This window comes from Vulpes lagopus, chromosome 2, assembly GCF_018345385.1.
Source record: "Vulpes lagopus strain Blue_001 chromosome 2, ASM1834538v1, whole genome shotgun sequence".
Classification (NCBI taxonomy): Eukaryota; Metazoa; Chordata; class Mammalia; order Carnivora; family Canidae; genus Vulpes; species Vulpes lagopus.
In genome coordinates, this window is record NC_054825.1 from 46,896,074 (window position 1) to 46,920,461 (window position 24,388).

The following is a 24,388-nucleotide window of genomic DNA, read 5'->3' on the forward strand; positions in this document are numbered from 1 at the left end:
TCATTGTGCGGAGGTGGACATGAGGAAACCTGTCTGAACATGGGGATTAGGGCTTGTGGAGTTAGAAAAGCCTCCCACCATCTCGGAGTATCCTAAATGCCACCCTAAGCCCCTCTTTATATGCAAATTAGCCAGGCTTTAGCAGACCACCCAGAATGGACGAGGACAGCCTAGTCAGAGAGGGCAGTGGGACTGGAAGCCAGGTGAAGGGACCTGTGAGGAGGTGCCAGATGCATCCCTTCCATTGCTGGGTTAGAGTTGTGGCTCTGAGGCCCCAAAGCTGTGGCCCAAGGGTATTACATACACACCCATTCCAAACAAGAAGGGCTGGGCTGCAGAGTTCCCCTGCCCCACCCCCCCCCACCCCCCCCAGCCAAGCAAGAAGGACTATGACTTAGAGAGCTTTATCTGAGTTCTCATGTTTGGGCGTATAAGGACAGGTACCCGATTCTCCTCTGAAAAGTATCCAAAGGCCAAAACCAACCTGAGGGGCTGGGAGGGCAGAGTGGGGTGAAAGGCCTGGAGGGGGAGCAGCCTATATTTCTGGGGCTTTCAGGGACAGAAGATGCTGGCTTTTCCCCGGTCAACTGTATGCAGGCACCCTGGGATGCCGGGTTTAGGTTGTCTAGAAAGGACCTCCTCAGGGGCTGCTTGCCGACGTTAGGTGATGTGTGGTGGATACCCATGGGGTATGGGACTGGGGGAAGGTCATAAAGAGATGTGCAGTGGGAGACCCCAAGTGAGGGGTAGGTTCTCCAAAGGACCAACCGAAGGGCGCCACGAGAGGGGAATACAGAACTTAGACATCTGCCAACCCAAGGTCAGCAACACCAGATCAGCAGAGGCACCAAGGCCATGGAAGCCCTCTGCCCAGTTACCCCTCCTCTCCCCGGCTCTACCCTGGAGCCATTGACAATGGCAGAGGGAGGGCAGGGCGGGGAAGTGAGCCTGTGCCAGCCCCTCTCTCCACTCCCTGCGACAGGTGTCTGAGGCCTCACCTTCCCAGTTGAGGGGGAGGAGAGACACTTGCAACACTTTGAGTTGGATGATGGACTAAAACTTTTATATCTGACTAGACTTTCTTTTTTTATTTAAAGATTTTCTTTTTAATGTAGCATATCTAAACACAGAATCCTTCTAAGCGGGATCTATTCAGAAAAGTATAAGATGAAATTAGTTATGAAGAGAATCGAAGAGTTGGTTTATAACTTGCTGAGGATCTAGGTCGGCGTTGTCCAAGAGAATGTTCTATGATGATGGAGATGCCCTATTTCTGCTCAATCCAATTGCACAGGTACACAGATCTGTGCTGTTGAGCACACGGGGAGCTAGTGGTGCCGGTCTAGATGGTGAAGTTATCATGTCTTAGATTAATACAAAAAACTACTGAAGGACACTAAAACTAAAGCTTCTAAAAGGACAGGTATTCAGCCAATAAAGCTCTCCCTTCCCACACATACATACACTTTTTTGGACTTTTTCCTTTTTTTTTAAGATTTGTTTATTTATTTTAGAGAAAGAGAGCAGAGGGGCGGGCCAGAGGGAGAGACAGAACTCTCAAGCAGACTCTCTACTGAGCTCGGAGCCTGATGTGAGGCTCAGTCTCATGACCTTAAGATCATGACCTGAACCAAAATCAAGAGTCAGATGCTTATGCAACTGACCCACCCAGGCACCCCTTTTTAAAGACTTTTTGATACTTGAAAATGAGACTGCTCATTAACTGGCGACAAACCAGAAAACCGCCCAAGATGTCCTCCAGCCACGAGGCAGGGGCATCTAAAGAAGTGGGTGTGAACACACTGGTGGGAAGAGGACGCGTATTTTCTAGTCGAATCCTTACTGGATCCAGTTTGTCCTCCAAACCAAGGAGCATCACATGACAATTAAGGAGTCTAGGCTCCTTAGTTACATGAGCTTGTGCAAATAACTCCTCTCTGGGCCTCAGTTTCCCCAACTGTAAAATGGGAATAACATGACCTGCTCTGACTACCTCAAATGAGTCAAGGTGAAAGACAGCCTCTCATGAACCTGTGCCTACAACTCTGAATCATGGTAACACAGTCTGGCACTGTTTACTCATATAAAACAAACCAACAAACAAACAAACAAACAAAAACAAACTGGTGTGGTTTTGTTAAAAAAAAAAAACAAACAGCAGCTCCATAAATGTGTTACACCGCAGCCCCTCCAAGTTCTTGGCAGACACGTTTGCAGACACATATTTGTAATGCAATCAGGAGCACTTTTGCACAACCACTCCTCCCAGGCTGTACTTCCATAACTTTCCAAGGGGATCTGGGGCAGGACAAGGAGTAAAAGATTCAAGGAGGGAAGATACTGGGCGTTCCTCGGTCTCAGAGGAAGGCCCTTCCAAGTTGCCTGGTCAACTCTATTCCCAGGTACTTCTACAGCTCTGTCCTCTCCCCTCTTTAGGGTGTCTGCCCAAAGCTGTCCCTTCCATAAAGCCTCCCCCGGTCTGCACAAAAGAGCCTATTTCTTTTTCTCCACAGCACTTACTATCTCACGGACTGAGTCTTTATTCGTTTAAATTTCTCCCTCCACTTGCCAGAATTCAAGCTCCATGAGATCAAGGAGTTGGTCTTGCCACTGCTTTACTCCCCAACATCTAGCAAGGGTCTGCTGTATAGTAAAAGCTTAATTTACTGAATTAATGAATGACTTCACATCATCTTGACAACTTACGAAATACCAAGATAAATGGAAATAGTGTGAATTAACAGATTCAAATATGCCCGGAATCACTTTGGGAGCTTTTAAAAGTCATTTTATGAGGGATTTATCAAAATCAGTTGTGTTTTTGAATTTCTATGTGATGCCCCCAAAATTTTTTCCCGTACGGTTGACACGAGGTATGGCAACAGTATGTTTATCGGTGCCTCTTGTTGCAAAAATGCAACACAAATAATATTTCAATGTTCAAATGCTTCCTTTCTTCATTGAGCTGGGTCCTAGTGAAACTGAAATGCAGAGAGGTACCCAATAAAATTCATTCTGGAATAAAATCTTAGTTATTAAATGGGCTCTGCTCTGAATGGAATAGAATAAATTCCCCCAGAGGGGAAATTATTCTTTGGGTTGCAATAACAGCAGCCAGAGCAATATATAACCCCAGGGGCCAGATGAAAGTGCCAAGGGCTGAAAGTTTCCCACCCCTGCTCAGTAGACTCTGTGTTAGGGTACCCCACCCTGCTCACACATACCTACATAATTGGTAGTGCGGAGCTGTGCCCACACCGCTTCAAAACACCAACAATCAAGCCCAAATCCTTGTTCCTCCTGACCCAATTCAAAATTAATGTTTGGGGAATGGGAGAGCATGTGTGTGTGTCTGTGTGTGTGTGCAACTCGTGTGTTATTTCACTTTGATAGTTTGCTTTGGCAGACCGCTCCCAGCTTGCAACGTTTTGACAGATTGAAGGCTACCAGGCCTTTGGCAAACAAATCACATACTCCCCTCCAAGCAGTGGGGGAAGCCACATTCCTACCAAGAATTTCCGATTCACCTTGCAGTAGAAACGACCCAACATCTCACACCAGAACACACGGGGGAAAAAAAAATGCCATCTCCCCAGTATTGTTCTAGATTTTAAACACTCCATCATTTCATTTCCTCCTGTAGAAAATAACGCTCATTGAAATTTGAGCGTTTTTGTACAAGATTTGTACAAGATTTACATCATGGAACTGGGGCTCCGCTCTGGGCTTCTGAATTTGCCTCGGTCAACCCCCTCAACCCCTTCCCCCATCCCACCCATTCTCAACTCCAGGGAGGGTGGACCATGTCACAGCCACCGTGTACCTGGCATCACCTCAATGAACGAAACACCACTTGAGCATATCAAGTCACAAAACCATGAAAACAGAAAAAGAAAAAAACCAAAACCAAAACCTTACTTCTTTTCCTCTTCAGTGACTATAACCCAAGGGATATTTGGGGAGCAACCTGGAAACTCATAAAATTATACTGACCTTACCAAAAGAGAGCCAAATGCTCCAGAGATGAAAAGGCTTTGCTCAGAGGGCCCGTCACCATGTTCAGCTCAACCCCTGCCTTCCTCTGACAGCAGTTAAGAGTAGAGGCCGCAGGAGAGGGAGGTAGGCTACAAATGACTTTGGACAATGAGGACTGGAGGGTTTACCACGGATCTCAATGCTTACCGGTATAATTTCATTGAATCTCCACAACCATCCTACCAGACGCTCTTATTATACCCACTCTGCAGGTGGGGAAATTGAGGCACAGAGAGGCGAAGTCATTTATCAACAGCCTCGCACACCTACTAAGTGGCAAAGGCTGATTGCCATGCCAGCAGTCATCCCCGTGGCCTGGACCCCCCAACCACCGTGCTCCTGGGCCTCATTAACACAACACCCCTTTAAACCAAGCATTTGCATTTCATCACATTGATTTTCCTCTTCAGTCTTCGGAGGCTGTGGCTTCACACATCTGTTTTACTTTCTCCTTGCAAAAATAATCAGAAAGTAAGTACATGTGATAAAACCTAGTTTATCCAGCCTCACTAGAGAACATTCTAAATTTTAAAATAATTGAAACTAACCATTTCAATCCCAAGATTAAAAAAAAAAAATGCATTCTATTTATTTTCCTGCTTTCTTGTACAGAGCATGCTGAGCTTAAGTCCCCTTTTTTAGATGGCCCAGACCCCCTCACCCGCCCCCCATGAATCTCAAACCATCTGTAGAACACAAGGTGGTAGCGTCAGAGCAAAGCAGGTTGAAAGCACAGCTGCCGGAGGGTTTCGGAATCCACTTGGCCCTCTGCTGTCTCCTCCCTGCTGTCCCACATCGATAAGCCTGTGTCCTCTGAACTCGGCTCCCTTCGGGTCGGCCTTGGCCTCAGAACCAACCTGGAGCCGAAGCAAGACCAGCAGGCTCGGGGAAAGGGTATGCCTGGTTTTCATGGGGTGAATGTTTCTGACCTGGAGCCTGGATTTACAAACACCTAGTCTATGCATATTGGCTTTTATTGCAGTCAGTTGTGTTATCTGGACCAGGCCCTCTGGAAAAGTGAGGTGTCTATCATGGCTCAGCTTTTTTTTTTTTCTTTCATGGCTCAGCTTTTTAAGACATAACACCCTTTGGTAAATCCCCCTACTTCGACAGTGGATTTCTCAAGGAAATGGTTTCTGATCCATATTTGCAGCTAGCAGGCAGTCGACATTGCCCTGGTCCCACCTTGGGGCCAATAAATAGCCGATGGATCCAAGAATGGAAGGATAGAATGAAGTGAGAGAGAGAGAAGAACCAGGGGGAGGGAGGAAGGGTCGCTGGTGAAAGAGATGCAAAGTGCTGCTGTCAGCCACACTCCAGCGATGAAGTGTTTTCTAAGTGCATCCTGGAATTCTCTGGGGGGGAAATAAAAGAACTGGCAAAAGGAAGGCAGTTCTAAAAAGAGGATTTCCACAGGTTGGCAGTTATGGATTCTAGCCCCTGGCCAGGGGAAGTGGGGAGGGGGGGGGCCAGTGTGACCCTGAGGCCAATCAATCCACTTGGGTCATAAGGAATTGGTAGCTGGCAGCCCAGTGATCACACCTTGACTCTATTGAATCCTTTTTGGTACAGAATGTTCTAGGAAACCCTACAGTCAAGTACTGAGTGATGAGGACATGGTCCAGGTGCAGGGCTGTGCCAGGCATAAAGAAAAATCAATACTGTCTGAATGCCTGCCATCATTTTATAGGTAGCAGTTTGCCAAGGCAGCCCTCCAAAAAACGATTTTATTTCCTCCTAGCCTCTCTGCCTACCATTCGGATGGCTCTCCTACCAGGCTTCCCATAAAAGATTCCAGCAGGTTCTTCCCCGGTACCCTCGTGGCTTTCTGCTCCCACCAGAAGAGTGGTGTTCCTGCAGAACCAACCATGTTCCCAAACCTGTTGATGCCAGTTGCTTTGAAAGTACATACAAACATCCACACAGTACACAAACCCACGCAACAGAGCACAAAAAGAAAGAGTAGTTGTTGTTTTTTTTCTACAAAAATGAAGCTGAATGCTTTGGAAAGACCCAATAAAGGCAAGTAGCCAAGAAGGAAAAAAAAAAAAATACTGCTGGCAAATTAGGTGTGGATGAGACAACTGTAAATGATTAGGGGCAAAAATAATAAAAATCGAGAGGCATCTGAACTCGGGTTGCTTTGCAAATGTCTTTACATTCTCACTCCACATTAAGGAAACTCAAATGGAAACCTTAGATAATGCTTATGGGTGCGGTCTGTGCAAGAAGGACAATCAGGGCTCAAAGAAAAGTCCTTGGCCCCACATCAAAAAATAGTGAATGAAGGTACATGTGTTTTAAGTTAAAAATAAACTGTTAAAGGTGTGTGTGTATCATTTGTAGGATTTTCTGCTTCAACCTGCTTTTGTAAGTAGCTAACAATCGTCGTCAGGAAAGAAACATTTTCTACTTGCTTCTACACCAAAGAAAATTATTAACTTATTCAATATTCAACAGATATTTATTAAGCATCAACTGGCTGGTGGTTTATTTTTTTTTTTTATTTTTATTTTTATTTATTTTTGATAGTCACAGAGAGAGAGAGAGAGGCAGAGACACAGGCAGAGGGAGAAGCAGGCTCCATGCACCGGGTGGCTGGTGGTTTAGATGAGGGCTACACAAAGTCTCTCCAGCTGTATTAGCACCATACAGCTTAACACCAATAATCAAACCTGGCCCCTTCTCCTCTTTTGCCTCTCCCTCCTCCTCTCCCTTCTCCCCTTTCCATCCTCCCCTCCTCCCCGTCCTTCCTCCTCTCCCTCCTCCCCTTTCCATCTGCCCCCTCCTCCCTCTCCCACCCTTCCCCTTCCCTTTCTCCCCCTCCCCCTTTCACCCTCCCCCTCCCTCTCCTCTTCCTCCTTTCTCCTTCCTCCTCTTTCTTGTCTTCTTCCTTCCCCTATTTCCCCCTCCTCTGCCCCATTTCTTGGTCACTGGCACAGGGACACAGATTGAGCCCACAATCCTTCCCAATTACCTCATAGTCTTTGATCCCTGAGGGGGGTCTCTGTTTTCACTGATCATACCACAAACACCACTATTTGGGGCACCCTCATACAAACACATCTTCTCAACCCACTTCTTTTTTTCCTTTCTGTATTCAGGATCCTTTTCAGTCGGCCCCCAAACAGCCCCCTTTCTCCTTCTCATTTCCTCAGTCACTTCCGCTTGTATTTCTAAGTGAAGCAGCTGACAGGCGTTCCAGCAATATTACTTTACTGACACGTATGTCACGGCAAAGAAAATCCTTAGGTTTCTGAAGGCTAAAACCAGACACTTGACCTGGGGCCATCAACCTGTAAGCCCCTTAAAATGATCCAGAACCCTACTTCATAAGATCTATAAAAATCACCATCTACCTCTGTAATCTCTCTAATTACATCTGCATTTCTTCAAAATAAGGGCCACCTTATTCAAAATAAGGATCACCCAGTCAACACGACTTCCTGCCAATTTAACCACTTGTCTGGCATCTCCAACTGTTTTGTTTTCCTCTGTGTTTTCGTTTCACGCGTAAGGGCCGTCCACTGTGCTGAAGGAGGGGCACCTATTGCTGGGTACAAAATGAGCCCCTGACCAAGCAGACCAGCTCGAGAGAGATTTTTTTCAGCTGGCCACGGCAGGTGGTCATCCCCACTTGTTACACTGATTTGGCCAGAAAACTGTGTTTGCTTCCCCTCAATCACTGAACAAACACATAAAGCTGTACCCGTAGCATATAAAAATATGGGTGTACCCTTTGGAGCAAGACTTTAAGAAATGTATGTATATTTGCTTCACTTACTATCTTTCCCTCATTAAGTTGTAACAGGTGACAAAGACTCCCTAATGTACCCTCAACCAACCCTTTGGTCCAGATGGATTTTCCCTGCCCTGAATTTTGCACGGCATCCCGGTTTGTCCAATGTTCAATGAGAACTCCCTAATGAACTCCATCGAGAGTTAAAATTGTAGTGTTGTTTTTTTTTTTTTTTTCTGCTACTGGGTTTAACAGTGATTCTTTTTATTATTGCAGACTTTGAGCAGGCCAGAGATACTCTTACTATGTTAATACTCAGGGCTTCTCTGTCTTTTTCAATGAGGGAGAAGCTGGCTTTCTGTTTCTTTGTGGCTTGGCAAAAACTGGGGAGGGATTTTTAAAACAAAATCTCTGCCTATCAGAATTGTGAATCCCCTTAAACGGTTTTTCCTCTCAGGGATTTTCTTGGCAGCTAACTTCTAATCTTGACCTGTTTTCTCTATAGGTAGAGAAATCCTCCAGCTTTTCCAATTGATCTTTATGCATTTGGTTGCCTTGATAAATATTAAAAAGCCCTTAATATTTGTGTGTGTGTGTGTCATCTACCAATGTTACCAAAGACATCTCACTCTTAAAGTAAACACAGCCCTTCCCCTAAGAACATTTTCTAAAGCATTAAGACAAAAGTCTCTAGTTCTTGGTTGTTTCTTTTTTCTTTTTTTTTTCAAATTAAAATAGATTTACAAGACCCTAGAAACAGAATGCAAAATGGTTTACAAGTACCTGGCTTATGAAGGGGGCCTCATGGAAAGCTCCAGCTGAGCCTTCACAAAGAATCGCCAATCCTCAGAGCTCACATTTGCTCTCTCCAGGTCCTTACAGCAGAAGTCTTGAAGAAATATCCTGTGCGTAGCCCTGTTCTAACAGCCCCTTTGGAAAGACTCTAACGCTGAAGGTCTGGCAAGACTTCCAAAGGTCCATCCCAAGGGTGGCAAGGCCACATCCAGCTTTCAACTACTCCCACCCTGCTAATTTCTAACCTGTGGCAATTTCTCCAAGATAATGTACAACCTGGAGGTGAAGCCACCAGATTTCTCTCAAAGGGAGATGGCTTCCAACCACCAATCAGGTCATCAGGAGAGGTTAAATGTTTTTGCAGGGGCATCAATTAAAATTCCAAAATTCTTTGCAAAAGAAAAAAAAAACTTTGCAAAAGGCAGTTCTCCTAAGTAATGGCCTTCCTGTGTGGCCTGAGTGGCCACATTTTTGAGGATCCTCAGTACTGGTAGAGGCATTTCTGCTGGTGGCCAGACTTACACCTGCCTACCATATTAGGTCATCTGCTGTATTTTCAATCCAGTTCAATATGTGACCATGATCACTTCTCTGTCCCCCACTGGGTCCTGGTGTGCAGATATGCTGTGGGTCTGAAGTGACCCATGGCCCAACTGCATGTGTCACTCCCCTATGGTTATACAGCAGTATACTGGGGCTTCTACAAACAGGATGCAGAGCTCATGTCTTGAAATATCTTTTAAACTATTTTTCAGGGGATTCCCAGGTGGCTCAGTGGTTTAGCCACTGCCTTTGGCCTAGGGCAGGATCCTGGAGTCCTGGGATCAAGTCCCACATCAGGCTCCCTGCATGGAGCCTGCTTCTCCCTCTGCCTCTCTCTCTCATGAATAAATAAATAAAATCTTTAAAAATAAATAAATAAATAAATAAATAAATAAATAAACTCTTTTCCAAACTACATTTAAAAATACAAACATACTGATTTGGATTAGTTACCAAATATTAACCCTGAATAGATCTGGGCTGCCCTGTGAAAAGCTGGGTTTTACAAAAGCCTCAGAAGGGAGTTTTTCCTGCCTTCTCAGACTCTTTGTGACACGCTCGTGAATGACATTAATGAAGAAGGTTGTAGCTCTACATGGGTCTATGGATTTCAGGCCTGCACATGTCAGTTCATGTAAAATTATACAAGCAACTACAGACTAAAGCTCACACACACACACACACACATACACACTACACTCAATTAAATGTCAGGCGTTGGCCTGAGAGCATCTGCCTGGCAAATGCTCTAGCCCTCTAGTTGGGCAATCACACATGGCACCACCATAATAACATATTATAGACCATTTTATTTTTTATTGTAAGTTCTAAGCATTCGGGGCTAATGTACAATTATGAAAGAAAAAAAAAAGTACAAGATATCCTTGTGACTCAACTTTTAAACAGAAAGTTCTTCCTTCCCCACTTTCTAGATTCTGAGTTGATTTATTTAAAGAGTCTCTTGAGATTTGCAAGACGAACTTCCTTGAGGAACTGCAATTGCTTACCTGTGGGGATCAAGATTCTCCTAATACTACGGAGCTAAGATAAGCGCAGAGTAATCCAGATGCTGAGGCTGACGTACGAGCTATCATCCATACACCCTGATTTCAAATTTTGGTGTTTATCAAGACAGACCCATTGATCTCATAATGTGTAAATGTTACAGATTCAACCTTAGGAGGTTAATTGATCTTAATAAAATACTTCCATTGCCATTTTGTATATTGAGATCTTACATAGCATTTGGATGGAAAATTTTTTAAGAGAGTCTACCATCAGCTTAAAGAAATGTGTGAAAACAGCCTTCACGACATGGAAGACAGTTCCAGAGTACCCAGCTCTCTTCCCGACCCTGTACGGAAGGAATGTGGCATCCACGAGTTAGCCACAGGGTTTTCTCATGCACAGGTTAAGGTCAAGATGTTTTGAGCAGAAGGAACCACAGAGGTCACTTTTAAAGCACAACAGATCAACGAAGTCCAAATCTATAGTGATGCAGCCAGAGGACAAAACCTCTTTTAAGTTCTTCAGATAATTCCAGTGTGGAGCCATGATAAACATCCACGGATCCAGGAATGTTTTTACTTAAATAAAGATGAAAATCTGAATCCTAGTGGTCTCCCAGGAAAGAGTACATAGAGCATGGGGTAGAAGTCAAGCCATTTGGATCTAGGTCCGAGGGCCTAGATCTTCCCACAGTACACAGCTCCCTAGGCCTCGGCGGCCCTTGTGAATAGCAAACCTACTACACGTATGTACAGAGTATATCAAAGATATTGCATTTCCTCAAGGCTAGTTACTATGGGACTAAATAGTAAAATGCAAATAGCAAATTTCCTATTTTCTTGTTTCTTTTTTAAAAGGCTTTCCACTTACCTGAGAGACCCCATGAAATGAGAAACCATGATGCTGGATGTCCCGGAAGAAGCAAGGGCTCCTCTGAGATGTTACCAATTTCCTGCAGATGGGAGTGGTGTCCAACTCCTGCAGAAGGAATAACAAGACTATTGTCAGCATCATTTGCTCAGGAAGGTCCTACAGCCTAAGTGGGCCGATGAAACCAGAAGCAAGCAAATGGAAGATATGATAACAAAAATGCCACCATCCAGTTATGGTTATAAGACATCCCAATTGAAACCCGATTATGTATGCACATGAGGTAACAAACTTATGGGACAAACAAACACAGGGATTGATCCATAAAAGATGTTCAATAAATTACTATTCATATAATTATCTCAGAGTCCGGTTAATCTCAGAGCTGGCATTAGGCAAAAAATTGTACTGGAAATCTAGCTCCATCTGTTAAAGGCTAAAGTGACCACAGGAAAGTCGTTTCACCTGTGTGTGTCTTGGTTTCCCCAACTGTACCATAGAGGCAAAAATACTGCCTAACAATAAAAAGAAATGCTACAGTGTGATGAACCTTGAAAATATCATCCTAAGTGAAAGAAGCCAGCCACAAGAGGTGACATATTGCATGATTCCATTTATAGGAAATGGTCAGAATAAGCAAATTTATAGAGAAAAAATACGGTAGTGGTTGCCAGGGTCAGGAAGGTGGGGAGGGGCTAACGAGAGGCACAAGGTTTCCTCCCGGGGTGACAAAAATGTTCTCCAATTACACTGTGGTGATGGCTAGACAATCCTGTGAATGGATTAAAAATCATGTAATTGTAGATGTTAAGTCAGTAAAGGGTATGCCATGTGAATTATATCTCAATGAAACTGTTTAAAAATACAGCCTAAAGAAGGGCCACAGGGGGTGGGGAATCGGTGAGCAGACACATGCACTGTGCTCGGCCCAGGGCCTGGCACCAGGCGACATCCCTCCCCAAGGAGCTCTGCTGATACTGATGCAAGAAGATGTCAAGCGACACTTCAAATGTGTTATCACAGGAAAAACAGGAGGGTGAGACCCGTCACCGACAAATACCTCTTTACCCAGAAGTAATTTATTACTAAACAGAACATCTGACCACTGTCAGATGAGTAACAGTTTCGAAGGTAAAATTATAAACAGCATCAGAAAGCCTGGGACGGGAGGTTTGGCTGTAATGTAATAGAACTTGCGAAGAAAACCCATGGCCCAACCTCCCCTCCTCCTGCACCTCCTTTCAGGGAAAGACAAATAAAGGAAGCGAGATTTCAAGGCGTGCCCAGGGGTCCTCTCCAATAAAACCAGTTTTCCAAAATCATTGGTTTCCACAGTCTTCCCAGGACTTTGGATTCCCTTCTTACTAGAAAGGGGGTGGGGTGAGGATGGGGAGATAAATTATAAGGACTTAAGACGGTTATGAGAATCAGAACATTCCATTTCCAGGGGAAAATAATCAAGATTTTAAAAGTTACCACCAGCCCTTTCTGGGGGCTATTAAGAAAGGAAAGCCTCTTAACTGTAATCACCCCTAATTAGCCATCAGCAACTCATGGAATTACTCATGGCACCGAAGACCCTCAAATTCTTGGGTCTCTGCCAGAGTTACACTGAGATCCACCAGGCAGACAGCCAGCGAGCGTAAACTGGAACAGTTAAAACTCCTCTGAATCCAAGGCATGGTCTTGGCCGGGCAGTGGGTATATGTGAAGAGAGGACCTACCTTGGGAGTAGGACAAAAATCTTTGCCTAGCTCCTAATAATAATCAACTAATTAATACTTATGTACCTATTATGAGAGTCGAGAGAAGGATGAGTCAGGGCAGGGTTTTGCTTTATAATCTAGCTTTGGTAGATAAGATTCAGGGACATGGAATCGCCTGAGAAAAGGCTAGTGCTATCTAGAAAAACATAAGGTAAGTAAGTAGTGTTATGCAGAGACCCTAAGCACAAATCAAGCTAGTTCAAGAGAAGACTCACTGTAGAGGGCTGGTCAGACATCAGCAAGGAAGAGGGGACATAATAAAATCAGCCTTTAGTCTACACTGGTTTCAAATGAACAATCCAGAGCAGCTGGTGTAAGCAGACGCATTGTAACCGGTACGGCCTAGGTCTGCCAACAACATCCTCATTTATTAGCCAGCTGGCCTTTGGCATCACCCCTTTTGTCTCTCAATTTCCTCATCTGTAAAGTGAGGATACTGTTTGGAACTACCCATAGGGCTGTTGCATGAAGTGTTTACTAAGACTGGGTGAACTGGGTACCGGACACACACACACACACACACACACACACACACCCAGCACCGCAGGCAGGGTCGCTGCCCTCCAGGAACTTAAGAGTCTAGATGCTGGACGACTATATGCTTTAAACAAACTGGAACATAAGTAAGTATAAAATTAAAATTGTGCTAATAAGCACCATGAGAGGAAGTCCAAGGTGCCTCACACAGTATATGGGGCAGTGGCCAGAGGAGGGCCCCTCGGAGGAAGTGGCCTTTATGCTGGGGCTTGAAGGGCAAGCAGGTGGGGGCCGGGGCGGAGGGGACATCACGGGAGGAGGGAACCGGGCGTGGGAGCAGGTGGGAGGAAGAAGGCGGCCGTGCAGACTGCTTAGAGGTAAGAGCCCCAGAATACGGTCAATGAATGGCTGAGGGCGTGAAGGAAAGAGAAGTGCCAGGGATGACTCCCTCCGGATTTCTGGAGGACGGAAGTAGCAAAACGAGGTGCCAACAGAGCCTTTCTGGTGTTGTCAGGAAAGGAAGGGCAAGGTTGAGGAAAGGAGGTGTGTTGCAAAGCAGCGGCTTCCAAATCTGATAAGAGGTCAACCAGAGAAATATCTTAAATCATCAAAACAATTTGAAAATAGATTTACAGCCACTGCTAAGAACCATGGACCCCCCATCTTCTATGTGTATTTTGCTTTCAGACACTTGCTGATAATAGAATGAAGCCATGATTAGCGTGTTATTTTAAAATAGGGTTTCTTTCGGGCGCCTGGGTGGCTCGGCGGTTGAGCATCTGCCTTTGGCTCAGGGCGTCACCCCGGGGTCCTGGGATCGAGTCTCAAGTCGGGCTCCCCGCAGGGAGCGTGCTTCTCCCTCTGCCTGCGTTTCTGCCTCTCTCTGTGTCTCTTATGAATAAATAAATAAAACCTTTTTAAAAATAGGGTTTCTTTCATATTTATCTTTTTATTTTATTTTATTTTATTTTATTTTGAGAGAGAGAGCGTGAGGAGTGGGGGGGGCAGCAGGAGAGAGAGAGCAAACCCCAAGCAGACTCCACATCCAGCACAAAGCCCAATGCGGGGCTCCATCTCGTGATGCCTGAGATCATGACCTGAGCTGAAATTGAGAGTCAGATGCTTTACCAACTGAGCCACTCAGGTACCCCAATCTCATCCTTTTAAAATTTATATTTTATATATATTTTGGGTGTTTGCTTTATGTGGTCATATCACACATTGGTTAAAAAAGGATAACCAAATGGTACGTGGGAGTTATACGAGGTCAACATTTTTTTTCTGATGCAGTAGGCAATCAAAAAAATTTTTGGAGGCCACTAGAGTAAAAGGTTTTTTGACCAACTTCTTTTCTTTTTTTTTTTAAAGATTTTATTTATTTATTCATGAGAGACACAGAGACAGAGAGAGAGGCAGAGACACGGGCAAAGGGTGAAGCAGGCTCCATGCAGGGAGCCCGACGTGGGACTCGATTCTGGGTCTCCAGGATCACAACCTGGGCCGAAGGCGGCGCTAAACCGCTAAGCCACCCGGGGACCCACCCCCCTCCCCCAACTTCTTAATCAGATTTGATTCACTACTTTTATCTCATGATACGGTTGATAAGCTTATTCTGGCAGAGACAGGAGCAGCTCTGTCATTTCCTAGCGTTCACCTGTGCTTCCATGATCACTTTTGTGTGAAATCAATTCTACTTTTCAGACTCTGGGTCACAACCCCTTACTCAGTCATAAAATCAATTTGGTGGGTCATATCCTGTACTTTAAAAAAAATATGTATTTATTTATTTGGGGGGGCAGAGGGAGAGAGAGAATCTCAAGCAGGTTCCCCACCAAATGGGAAGCCCGATACGGAGCTCGATCTCACAACCCTGAGATCAGGACCCGAACCGAAATCAAGAGTCTGAGGTTTAACCGATGAGCCACCGAGGTACCCTGCTACCTGCACTTTTTAAAATGAAATAGAAAAGAATGAAAGAGCAGAGACGCGCCCTGGCGTCCATCGCACACGGGGAGGCTAACCATGGCTCGCTGTGGCCCGTGGACTATTTAAATGCCGTTGCTCGGAAAGACCAGAAGGCACGGCAGGGTTCTAACTGATCAGAGGGAACAAAATCATGAACATGAGACAAGAGTCACATTATCCAAGCCCCCAAAAAGCCGCACTATGAGAATTTTGAGGAGATGGCCAAGAAAGAGCCATTGTAGGTTCTGGAGCAGGGAAGTTTGAGGAAAGTGAGGTTTCCTGAAAATTCACTGGGCAGCACCGTGCCGGGCTGGTGAGCTGCGTAAATGTGCCGTCTGTGGAGCCGATTGTGCTTTCTGAGGTTTGCTTCTGTAGACCTGTAACTTTTCTTGACAGTGATCAAAAATTCCAACAATCTCATTTCTCTTAGAACAGGTGGGCCCTGGAGGATAAAGGCCCGACCCCTCTCTTCTCTCCATAGAAATCCTGCAGGAAGGCCGAACCCTCGCCGGATTCGTGTCAGGCTAAAGTCACGGTCCTCACACGCCGGGAGGAAGTGCAGGGGCTTCCAGGGCTCAGCATGGTGGAGGCAGAGGAGCCATGACAGGCCTAACCCAGGGCAAAAACTGCCTCCCGACCCCAGAAGATGCCCCTGTGCCCTGGACAATGGCACTAGTCCGCAGCCCCTGACCCACAGGCCCACCTCTGAGCACCTTTCCTGCCACTTTTCCTCACGGCCTGACCAGAACTCCTGGAAAAACCAACCCAATTACTATGGACCCCAGAAGAGGAGGACCTGCTCAGCCTCTCGCATGTGGCTCCGAGAGGCCAACCCCAAGGCCGCAGCCCAAATGCAGGTGCCAGTTCTACCTCTGGGCCTTCCCCTCACACTTAGGCTTCTCCCTCCAGAACTCCCATGATGTGAACCAACCACCAGACACACAAGAGCCCGACCCCCTGGAGCACTGGAAGGGACTCACTGCAAGAATGAGGACCAGAGAGTCCAGGAGGCACTTCCAGACCCAAATCAGCATCATAACACATGGTCGGGGCAAGTGTCAGACCCCCATCCGCTCCACCCCCCCCCCCGAAGGCCCTGCTAGAACAAGAGCGTCGGCACTGGGCCTACATTCCTCCCCATCCAGCCTTTACCAACATCACCAACACCTTTTCCTGCTCCGCCACCATTTCTGCCAACTTTCTCCTCACAGAACTGTGGCTGGCCCTCTGCAGCGCCCCCTATCTTGCATTCCAGTTGTCTGTGGACAAAAAAGATACCGGAACGCAGGCTCCCAACAGCAGGGTCCAACCCATAACTGTCTTCCATCATCAGTCACGTGGAAGAAGAGAAGGAAGCAGCTTTTGCTAAGCACCTGATATGGGACATGAGTCATGCTGTTTAATCCTCACAGCAAACCCGAGACCACACAGAAGGTAGGCCTGGGACTTGAGAACGGATCACCAACAGCAGAGCTGGTCCACTCTATTAGACTCTCTGGCTCCCACGTAGCAGGGATTCATGCTTAGCTAGACATTTAGTTAATGAATGGATGGATGGACGGACGGATGCTCTCCTAAGGGGTTGGGTGTGCCTCGAGGATTTGCTGGCAGTGAAACATTTCAGGACATGATTGTTTATTGTGCATGAACATCGCCTAGAACAAAGGGAGCCAAGATGAGCCATTTAATGATCTATTATTTCAGATACTAATAATTGCAAGGCCGAGGATGCTAGCAAATGTCTACTGAGTGGCTACCATGTGCCAATTGGCATTCTCTATGCTTGATACACATTTTATCCACACAACAGCCTCTTGAAGGCGGTACCACTGGGAAATGGAGTACAGAGAAGTTAGGTCGCTTTTCCAAGCCACCCAGCTAGTAGGTCGGGGAGTTAGGATTCAAATCCAAGCACCCTGATCACAGACTTTATGCACTACATCGTCATCTGACACTGCCCTCTACCCGCACCCGGACAGGGCTGACTTAAATGATCGGAACAGAGACATCACACCTCTGATTTCTCTCTGCTCCTGCTGATGGTTGGTCAGCGGCTGCAGACTGCCCTAGAACCAGAAGGAAGGCGCTGACCCTCCACAGAGCGGCCCACCCTCCCAAGCCCTCTGGTAGCTGTCATCATGCCCCACGGCCCTTGCAGGAAACCCAGCCCCAGGCAGCAGGGTATTCAGGGCTGGGGCCCAAGGAGCCCTAGGCCAGGTCACATTTCCAACCTCTTCCAGCTGGGTGAAGCCACCCAGAGGAACATTCCCCTCCCACTCCCTGCGTTCCCTCTGTCTCCTACCCCCTCTGTCTCCCACTCCTCTGAGTTCCCTCTGCCTCCTACCCCCCTACAGGATTTGTCCTTTCTTCTCTGTCAAAGGCAAACCCAGCCACATAATTCATTTCTTCCCAACGAACCTCCGTTCTGCAAACTGGCCGGCTCACCCAGAGTAACCTAAAAACCCACCGAATCCAATTTAGGAAAAAAATGTTTGAAGAGCCATTGAAACTCCCTCAAAGGAAAGGCCTACCTCTCCTTTCTTACCTGAAGAAATCGGTAATGAGCACAGATTAGCTAAGGGTTATAATACAAACTGCATCATTTTCATGGTCATTAACATTGATGGGGTTTACATTTGTTTTCAGTCCTAAAAAAAAACGTTTCCCAGGTAACTAAGGAAAATACTCAAGGTCAGAAATATCAGGAAGGCAATAAATAAACAAGCAGCACTCATTCCTGCCTCTGTACAAAGTTGCTTTTTCAATTTCAAATGACATGATCCTACGGATCAAAGGCAGAAATGCATCTGGAGGAAGACCTTTCCTCTTCCCCAAATATTACTTAGGCATTTGATTTACAGCACGTGATAAACCTAACGCTTTCTGAAAATAACACTATGATATTCTGCAGCCGCCTCCCGAAGCCTGCAACCTGCAATGAACAGCTGTGACAGGCTGCCAGCCACCCTACCTGGGGATCAAAAGCCCCCAGAGACACACCCAGCCCTCCTCCCCACCCTGGGGAATCGACCTCTCCCCAGCACTCTCTGCCAAGAGCAGTTTGTAATCCCTGGGGTGTAGTTACCAAAGGAAACCATATCAGACTCCCACAGACTTGCTGCCCAGGCCCTCTCCCCAGATCATGACCCGGCTCATTTCAAAAGCCACCGTGGTCAAAGGCAGGTGGCCCTGAGACTAATGGCAGCTCAGCCAACCTCCTGGTCCACCTCCTGTCCTTCCGCTAACAAGCTCAGGTCCTGCCACCTGCAAATGACCTGCCACTCCAGCAAGCACTGTGTACAGCTGTGTGCATGCACATACGCAGGTGTATGAACGCACACGTACTGGGGAAGGAGAGTGTGCCAAGACGCACCAACGCTAAAAAGGCAGATTCATTGAGGGTAAGTACCACATTCGTCTGTATAATGGGTCTAGATGAGACTTTGGGGCTGGGAGCAACACAGCTCATGCGGATTCTTTCAGGGAAAAAAGCTACCACATATAACAGGTGCCAGCGATAGTCCCATTGTACAGAAAGAGAAGCTGAGGCTGTGAGCAGTGAAGCAGTATGTCCACAGTCCCAGAGCCAGTAAGTGAGCAGTGGGACCTGAACCCAGGCCACTTGATGGCTGGGGTCCAGCTTGTCTTTGCAGAACACTGAACCCTCTCTCAGGCCGCCTGACGTCATACATCAAATACGCATTTCCAGGGACGCCTGGGTGGCTCAGCGGTTGAGCATCTGCCTTTGGCTCAGGTCCTGATCCTGGAGACCTGGGATCGAGTCCTGCATCAGGCTCCCCGCCAGGAGCCTGCTTCTCCCTCTGCCTGTGTCTCTGCCTCTCTCTGTGTGTCTCTGATGAATAAATAAATAAAATCTTTAAAAACAAAATACGCATTTCCAGGAAAACTGCTCACGCGCACGGTAACCTGGTACACAGCACGCAGGCTGCAGCATGGGCCCTGGTGGAGGGAGCCTCTGTGTGTGAGGCTGCGCTCCCCCCTGTTGGCTCCAGGGCGGCTCTGGCCTTGAGTCCAGGACATGTCCTCAGTACAGGCTCGCAGTTGTCAGTCCAGAACACGTCCGGGCTCAGTATGCCTCGGCCCCCATAAATCAGCCAGCCACATGCTCTCTGCTCCTGAACATCAGGGGAAAGGATTTGCCTTTTTTTTTTTTTTTTGCTCAGCTCTTGGGCCCTTGGGCTTCTGCATTGACATCTGATTATTATGTCATTATTTTTTTAAGTGATAGAAATCTAGTCAATGGTTTGTAGCAACCGCTGCTGTGCAGTCTATGCCAAAGGCTCCATACATCCTTCCGGAAAGCAGCAGAAGCCTAGCAAATTAGTCTCCCTTCCTTTACACAATTCCGTGATGGGCTGGTATTAGGTAAAGCTGAAATCAGGTGCTGTGATTAAAAGATTACGATAATGGGAAACAGAGCCATGTCATGAATTAAGAAACCTAGAGAAGCAAGTCATTGGAGCCAAAGGTCACACAGAGGTCAAAGGGGACAATACAAGGCAATTGGGTTTAGCAGAATGAAACTATTACCACACCTTCTTTTCTCTAGCTTCAATGGTCATGCAAATCTGTTCTCTTCCTGTCTCTTCTGTCTGGTTCATTGACTCTCCTTGTGATCCAAACCAGGACTAGAAAAATATCAACAATAACAGCCTCCACCAATGAGCTGTGCATGGAAGTGGGGGAGTGGGGTGTCGGGAACTCTGATCTCTCTGATTGTTATCTCACGCTGAGGTCTCAAAAACTCAACATCTCAAGACCTACCCTACCCTCTCATTCAGACTATTTCCAGTTTTCTCCAGCTGATGACCCACCCAAGACAAATAACAAAAGGACCCAGCCACCAGCTCTATACCAGGACCTCCTCCTGCTGAGCCTTCCTAGACTTGCATGGTGGCACCACCGTCCTTCCAGTAAATAAAGGCTCAAAGCTTACCTGGCGTTCTGCGTGCCCTAGGCCTGGCCTCTTGCCAACCCTCAAGTCTTCGTTCACATTATCTTTCAGATAAACTCTTTCTTCTCTCTTCCATCTTTCACCAGCATCATCCCGCTCATTACTGAGATCATTACAGTTAGTGTTGCTCTGACTTCCCTCGTGAACCTTTGTCAAAAATCAGTTGGGCGTGTTTCTGGGTTCTCTATTCTGGGCCGCTGACCCATGTGCCCATCCCACAGCCCCAGTACCACACAGTCTGGATTTGTGTAGCTATAGGGGTCCTGAAACCTGCCAGGCCAATTCCTCCTACTTCATTCCTCTTTTGAGAAATTATTTTTAGAATTAAATAATTTAGAATTAAATTCTAATTAATAATTCTAAATTATTTAATTCTAATTATTAATTAATAATAATTTTTACAATTAAATAGAAATTATTTATTTCTTTGGATTTATCCGGTTGGGAATTCACTAAAACCTCCAGATTCTATGGGTTTGTATCTTCGCCTAACTCCAAGAAGTTTTAGTTTACTGAGTATTCTTCAGTCCTACCTTCTTTCATCTGTCTTAGGATTTCAGAGACTTTATTATAGTCCTACAGCTCCCTGAGGATCTGTCCTTTTTTTTCCCCTCCCCCAGTCTATTTTCTCTCTGTTGCTCAGATTGATTTTTATTGCTACATCTTCAAATTCACTGATTCTTTCCTCAGTCATCCTTGTTCTGTGGTTGAGCCCGTCCCCGTGAGATTTTATTTCATTGTATTTTTCAATTTGAAAACTGTCATTTGGTTTTTCTTGATGTCTGCTATTTTTCTGAAACTTTCCATTTTTTCCTCATTTGTCTCAAGCACATTCATAGTCGCTCACTGAAACGTTTTATGATGGCTGCTTTAAAAGCTTTGCCAGATAATTCTCACATCTCCATCATCTTGGTGTTGGCATTGTCTTTTTTCATTCAGTTGGAGATCTTCCTGGTTCTTGGTATGATGAGTGATGTTCCATCAAAACCTGGATGTTTTAGGTATCATGTTATGAGGCTCTAGATCTTATTTAAACCTTCCTTTATAGCTGGCTGCCTTTGACTCCTCTCACAGGGGAAGGAGAACCCCATATCATGATGGCCAGGAGAGATGGAAGCCCAAATATGCCATTTGGCCTCCACTGACATAGGAAGGGGAAGGGGGGGACCCATCATAACTGCTCAGCAGAGACGGGAGTTCTAGCTCTCTAGCAAGTCCCATTGATACTCCCCTGGCTGGAAGGGGTAGGAATGCTTCACTACTGTGCCTCCTATGGCCTCCATTGGCACCACTGAGACCATTGGTGGGAGGGGAAAGAGGGACAAATGGCCTTGTTACTGCTGGGTGGTGGTAAGAGTCCTAACTCTGCACTAGGCCTCCTCTGAACACCCCAGTGGGGGAGAAAGAGGGTGGTCCCATTAATGCTCAGTGGGAATGAAAGTCCAGACTCCCCACCTATCTCAACTGAGAAAAGAGCCCTCAGAAATGGTCTATGTTGTCCCCATTCACTGAGGAATAAAGAATTGGCGACCCCAGAGATGGAGAATGTATTGCTGGCGGTCATACAGCAAGTTCGTGCAAAGTCAGGACGCAACGCCCATGCCCCGGCTCCAAGATCACTTGTCTATAAACCAGAGGGCTCCTAAAGCACAGGAACAATGCCAGCCCCCGGCCAACGTAATAATGCAAAGTATCACTGGCCAAAGGATAGTGGCTGCCTCCTTTTACACCCTGCCAGACCCCAGGCCAGAAAGCACACGTGGTTATGCGCCATTATCCTCTAAACAACACAAACAGACGTCTACTCAAGACAGGCCTTCCGTCCAACACACACAGCAAAAGCACACTCTCGAGCCAAGAGCTACAGCATCACGGTCACCTTCGGGGCTGGTGGTCTTCCATCTGGAGAGGATCCTGGCCTTCCTACAGTTGGAATCCCTGAAACCAAGATACACCCAGGAGCTGCAGAACTCAGAGAGCCAGCAGGCCAGGCGCCCCCCTCCTGGCTGGAGAGCTGGGTCTGCACCCAGCTGGAGGCGCCTTCCCCGGGCCTGGGGCCTCTGGTCTGGCCCGGGCTGGCTGGCTGGAGGTCTCAGCACAGCACTGCTTATTCTTCGGCAAGGGAAAGCTGGTGACCCAGGAGGGGAAAGTGCTTTCTAACAGCCTTTGTTTTCATTTCCATTTAAAAAGGTTAGTGACTTTACTGCATGTGGAAAGAACCGAAGCACCAGTTTCAAAGAGGCTCAGCATGTTTTGGGGCTGACCAAATATACAGAACTTTTGGGTGGGGAGGAAAAGAAAGGGAAGCGAGGGAACAAAAGTTTATTGCACATCCGCCATGTGCCAGACATATGCCTCGGTGCTCCTTCCACGCCTTTCTCTGGCCTCTACAGTAAAAATGCCAGCCAAAATCAAGTTTCACGGCCCTTGCCATAGGTCATCACGCTGTTGAGAGTCGAGCAGAATTGCCAGGCTCCGCAACAGTAAACAATAATAAACAATTTCACGGTATACCATTGGAATCACGAAATAGAATGACATAACGATGTGAGTAAAGTCATTGGATGCCTAAATTTTGAAATAATATGATTAAAAATTTTTAACTCGTTTAGAATAACTACTTAGAGAATTACAAACTGCGATGAAGTAATTGCCTACCTTGGGATCATCCGAGACAGGCACCACAATCGCTTGATAGAATTTATGAAGTAAGCTGCACACTCTCATGAGCACTCGAACTTCTATGAGTGATTTTGTTAGCTACTGGGATATTTTTTGGTTTTTGTTTTGTTTTGTTTTTTGTTTTTTAAGATTTTATTTATTTATTCATAGAGACAGAGACAGAGAGAGAGAGAGAGAGAGAGAGAGAGGAAAAGACACAGGCAGAGGGAGAAGCAGGCATCATACAGAGAGCCTGACATGGGACTCGATCCAGGGTCTCCAGGATCACGCCCTGGGCTGCAGGCGGCGCTAAACCGCTGCGCCACCGGGGCCGCCCGCTACTGGGATATTTTAACATTCACTCTTTTTAATGATTTATTTTTTTTCTTTTTTATGATTTAAAACAATTTTCAAATAGTATAGTCATCTAGGCCAGGGATTAACAACCTCTGACCCGTAGGCCAAACCTGACCGACTGTAGGTTTTGTCGGGTTTAAAAAAATAGAAAAAAATCAGGATACTATTTTACGACATAAAAATTACACGACATTTAAACTGCAGTCAGTGTCCGTAATAAAAGGTTTTACGAGAACATAGCCTTGCCCATGTGTTTATGTATTGCCTGCACTGCTCTCATGCTCAGGAAGCAGAGGTGATGAGTTGCAACAAAGCCCGTCCAGCCTGCAAAGCTGAAGTACTAAGTGTCTGGCCCTATGCGAAGAAAGGTCTGCGGAGTCCCAAGCTCTGTCCGACGGTGGTGCCAGATAACAAACACACGGACCTCCTGGTGGGAACAACCACCGCAGCAGCGGGGCCCTTCGGGGAGCCAGACAGCCGTCCTGAGATGCGCAGCGAGCAGTTCCCGAGCAAGCCCACTGAGCAGCGTCAAAGGTAACGCTGACCCACGGGGGGAAAAGCAACATTAGAGCAAAACTACGCTTTCTGAGCATGTGTCGGGCACGCCGCACGCTCTTTACATTGATTTTATGGGAACAGAGAAAGCCAATTAGGAGAGATCTGAATCCTGTGAGGTCTTCAGGAATGCAGCCCTCGGATAACACCCAACAGGCTGCTACCCGCCCCCCCCCCCCCGCCCACATCAGTCCCCTGTTGGGGTGAGGGCCCCCTCGAGTCTCTGCACTCCCGCCAGTCGGTCCCACGCCCGGCTCCTGGCCCCCTGCCTTCCTACTGCAGGGTGCTGATCACGCCCCCCCACCCCCCGCAGGCAGGGACATCACCTTTCTTATCTTTAAGATGGACAGACGTCATCCTAGGCTCAGAGAGGCACCTCGGAGGCCCTTTGTTTCATTGCGGGGAGGGACACGCACTGTCTCTAACGCTTAGGGCCCCGCGGCCATGCAGCTGAAGTTCAAGGAGGCTAAGCTGTTCCCGGGCAGCTGCGCGGGCAGTAAGAAGTCACACCAGTGGTGGCCGCGGGGAGCCGCGCCCCGAAGCGCCCAGGAGGTCGGAGAGCCCCGGCTACGGGAGAAAGGGAACGCAGGTGCTGCCCGCCGAACCACCACCGCAGGGCCCCGGGACCGCAGAGGCCACGGA

General features: G+C 46.8%; 1 protein-coding gene across 3 annotated transcripts in view; it reads right to left on the minus strand.

The window, feature by feature from the left end:
• Positions 1-24,388, minus strand: part of THSD4 (thrombospondin type 1 domain containing 4) — a 582,162-nt gene that overhangs the window by 548,196 nt on the left and 9,578 nt on the right. For 2 of the 3 annotated variants that reach the window (XM_041743611.1, XM_041743612.1), the window contains exon 2: positions 10,991-11,098. In XM_041743611.1, coding sequence (XP_041599545.1) covers positions 10,991-11,019 — 29 coding nt within the window. In that variant the 5' untranslated portion in view covers positions 11,020-11,098. The remainder of the gene's footprint in view (positions 1-10,990; positions 11,099-24,388) is intronic. The other variant, XM_041743613.1, reaches the window with a different exon arrangement.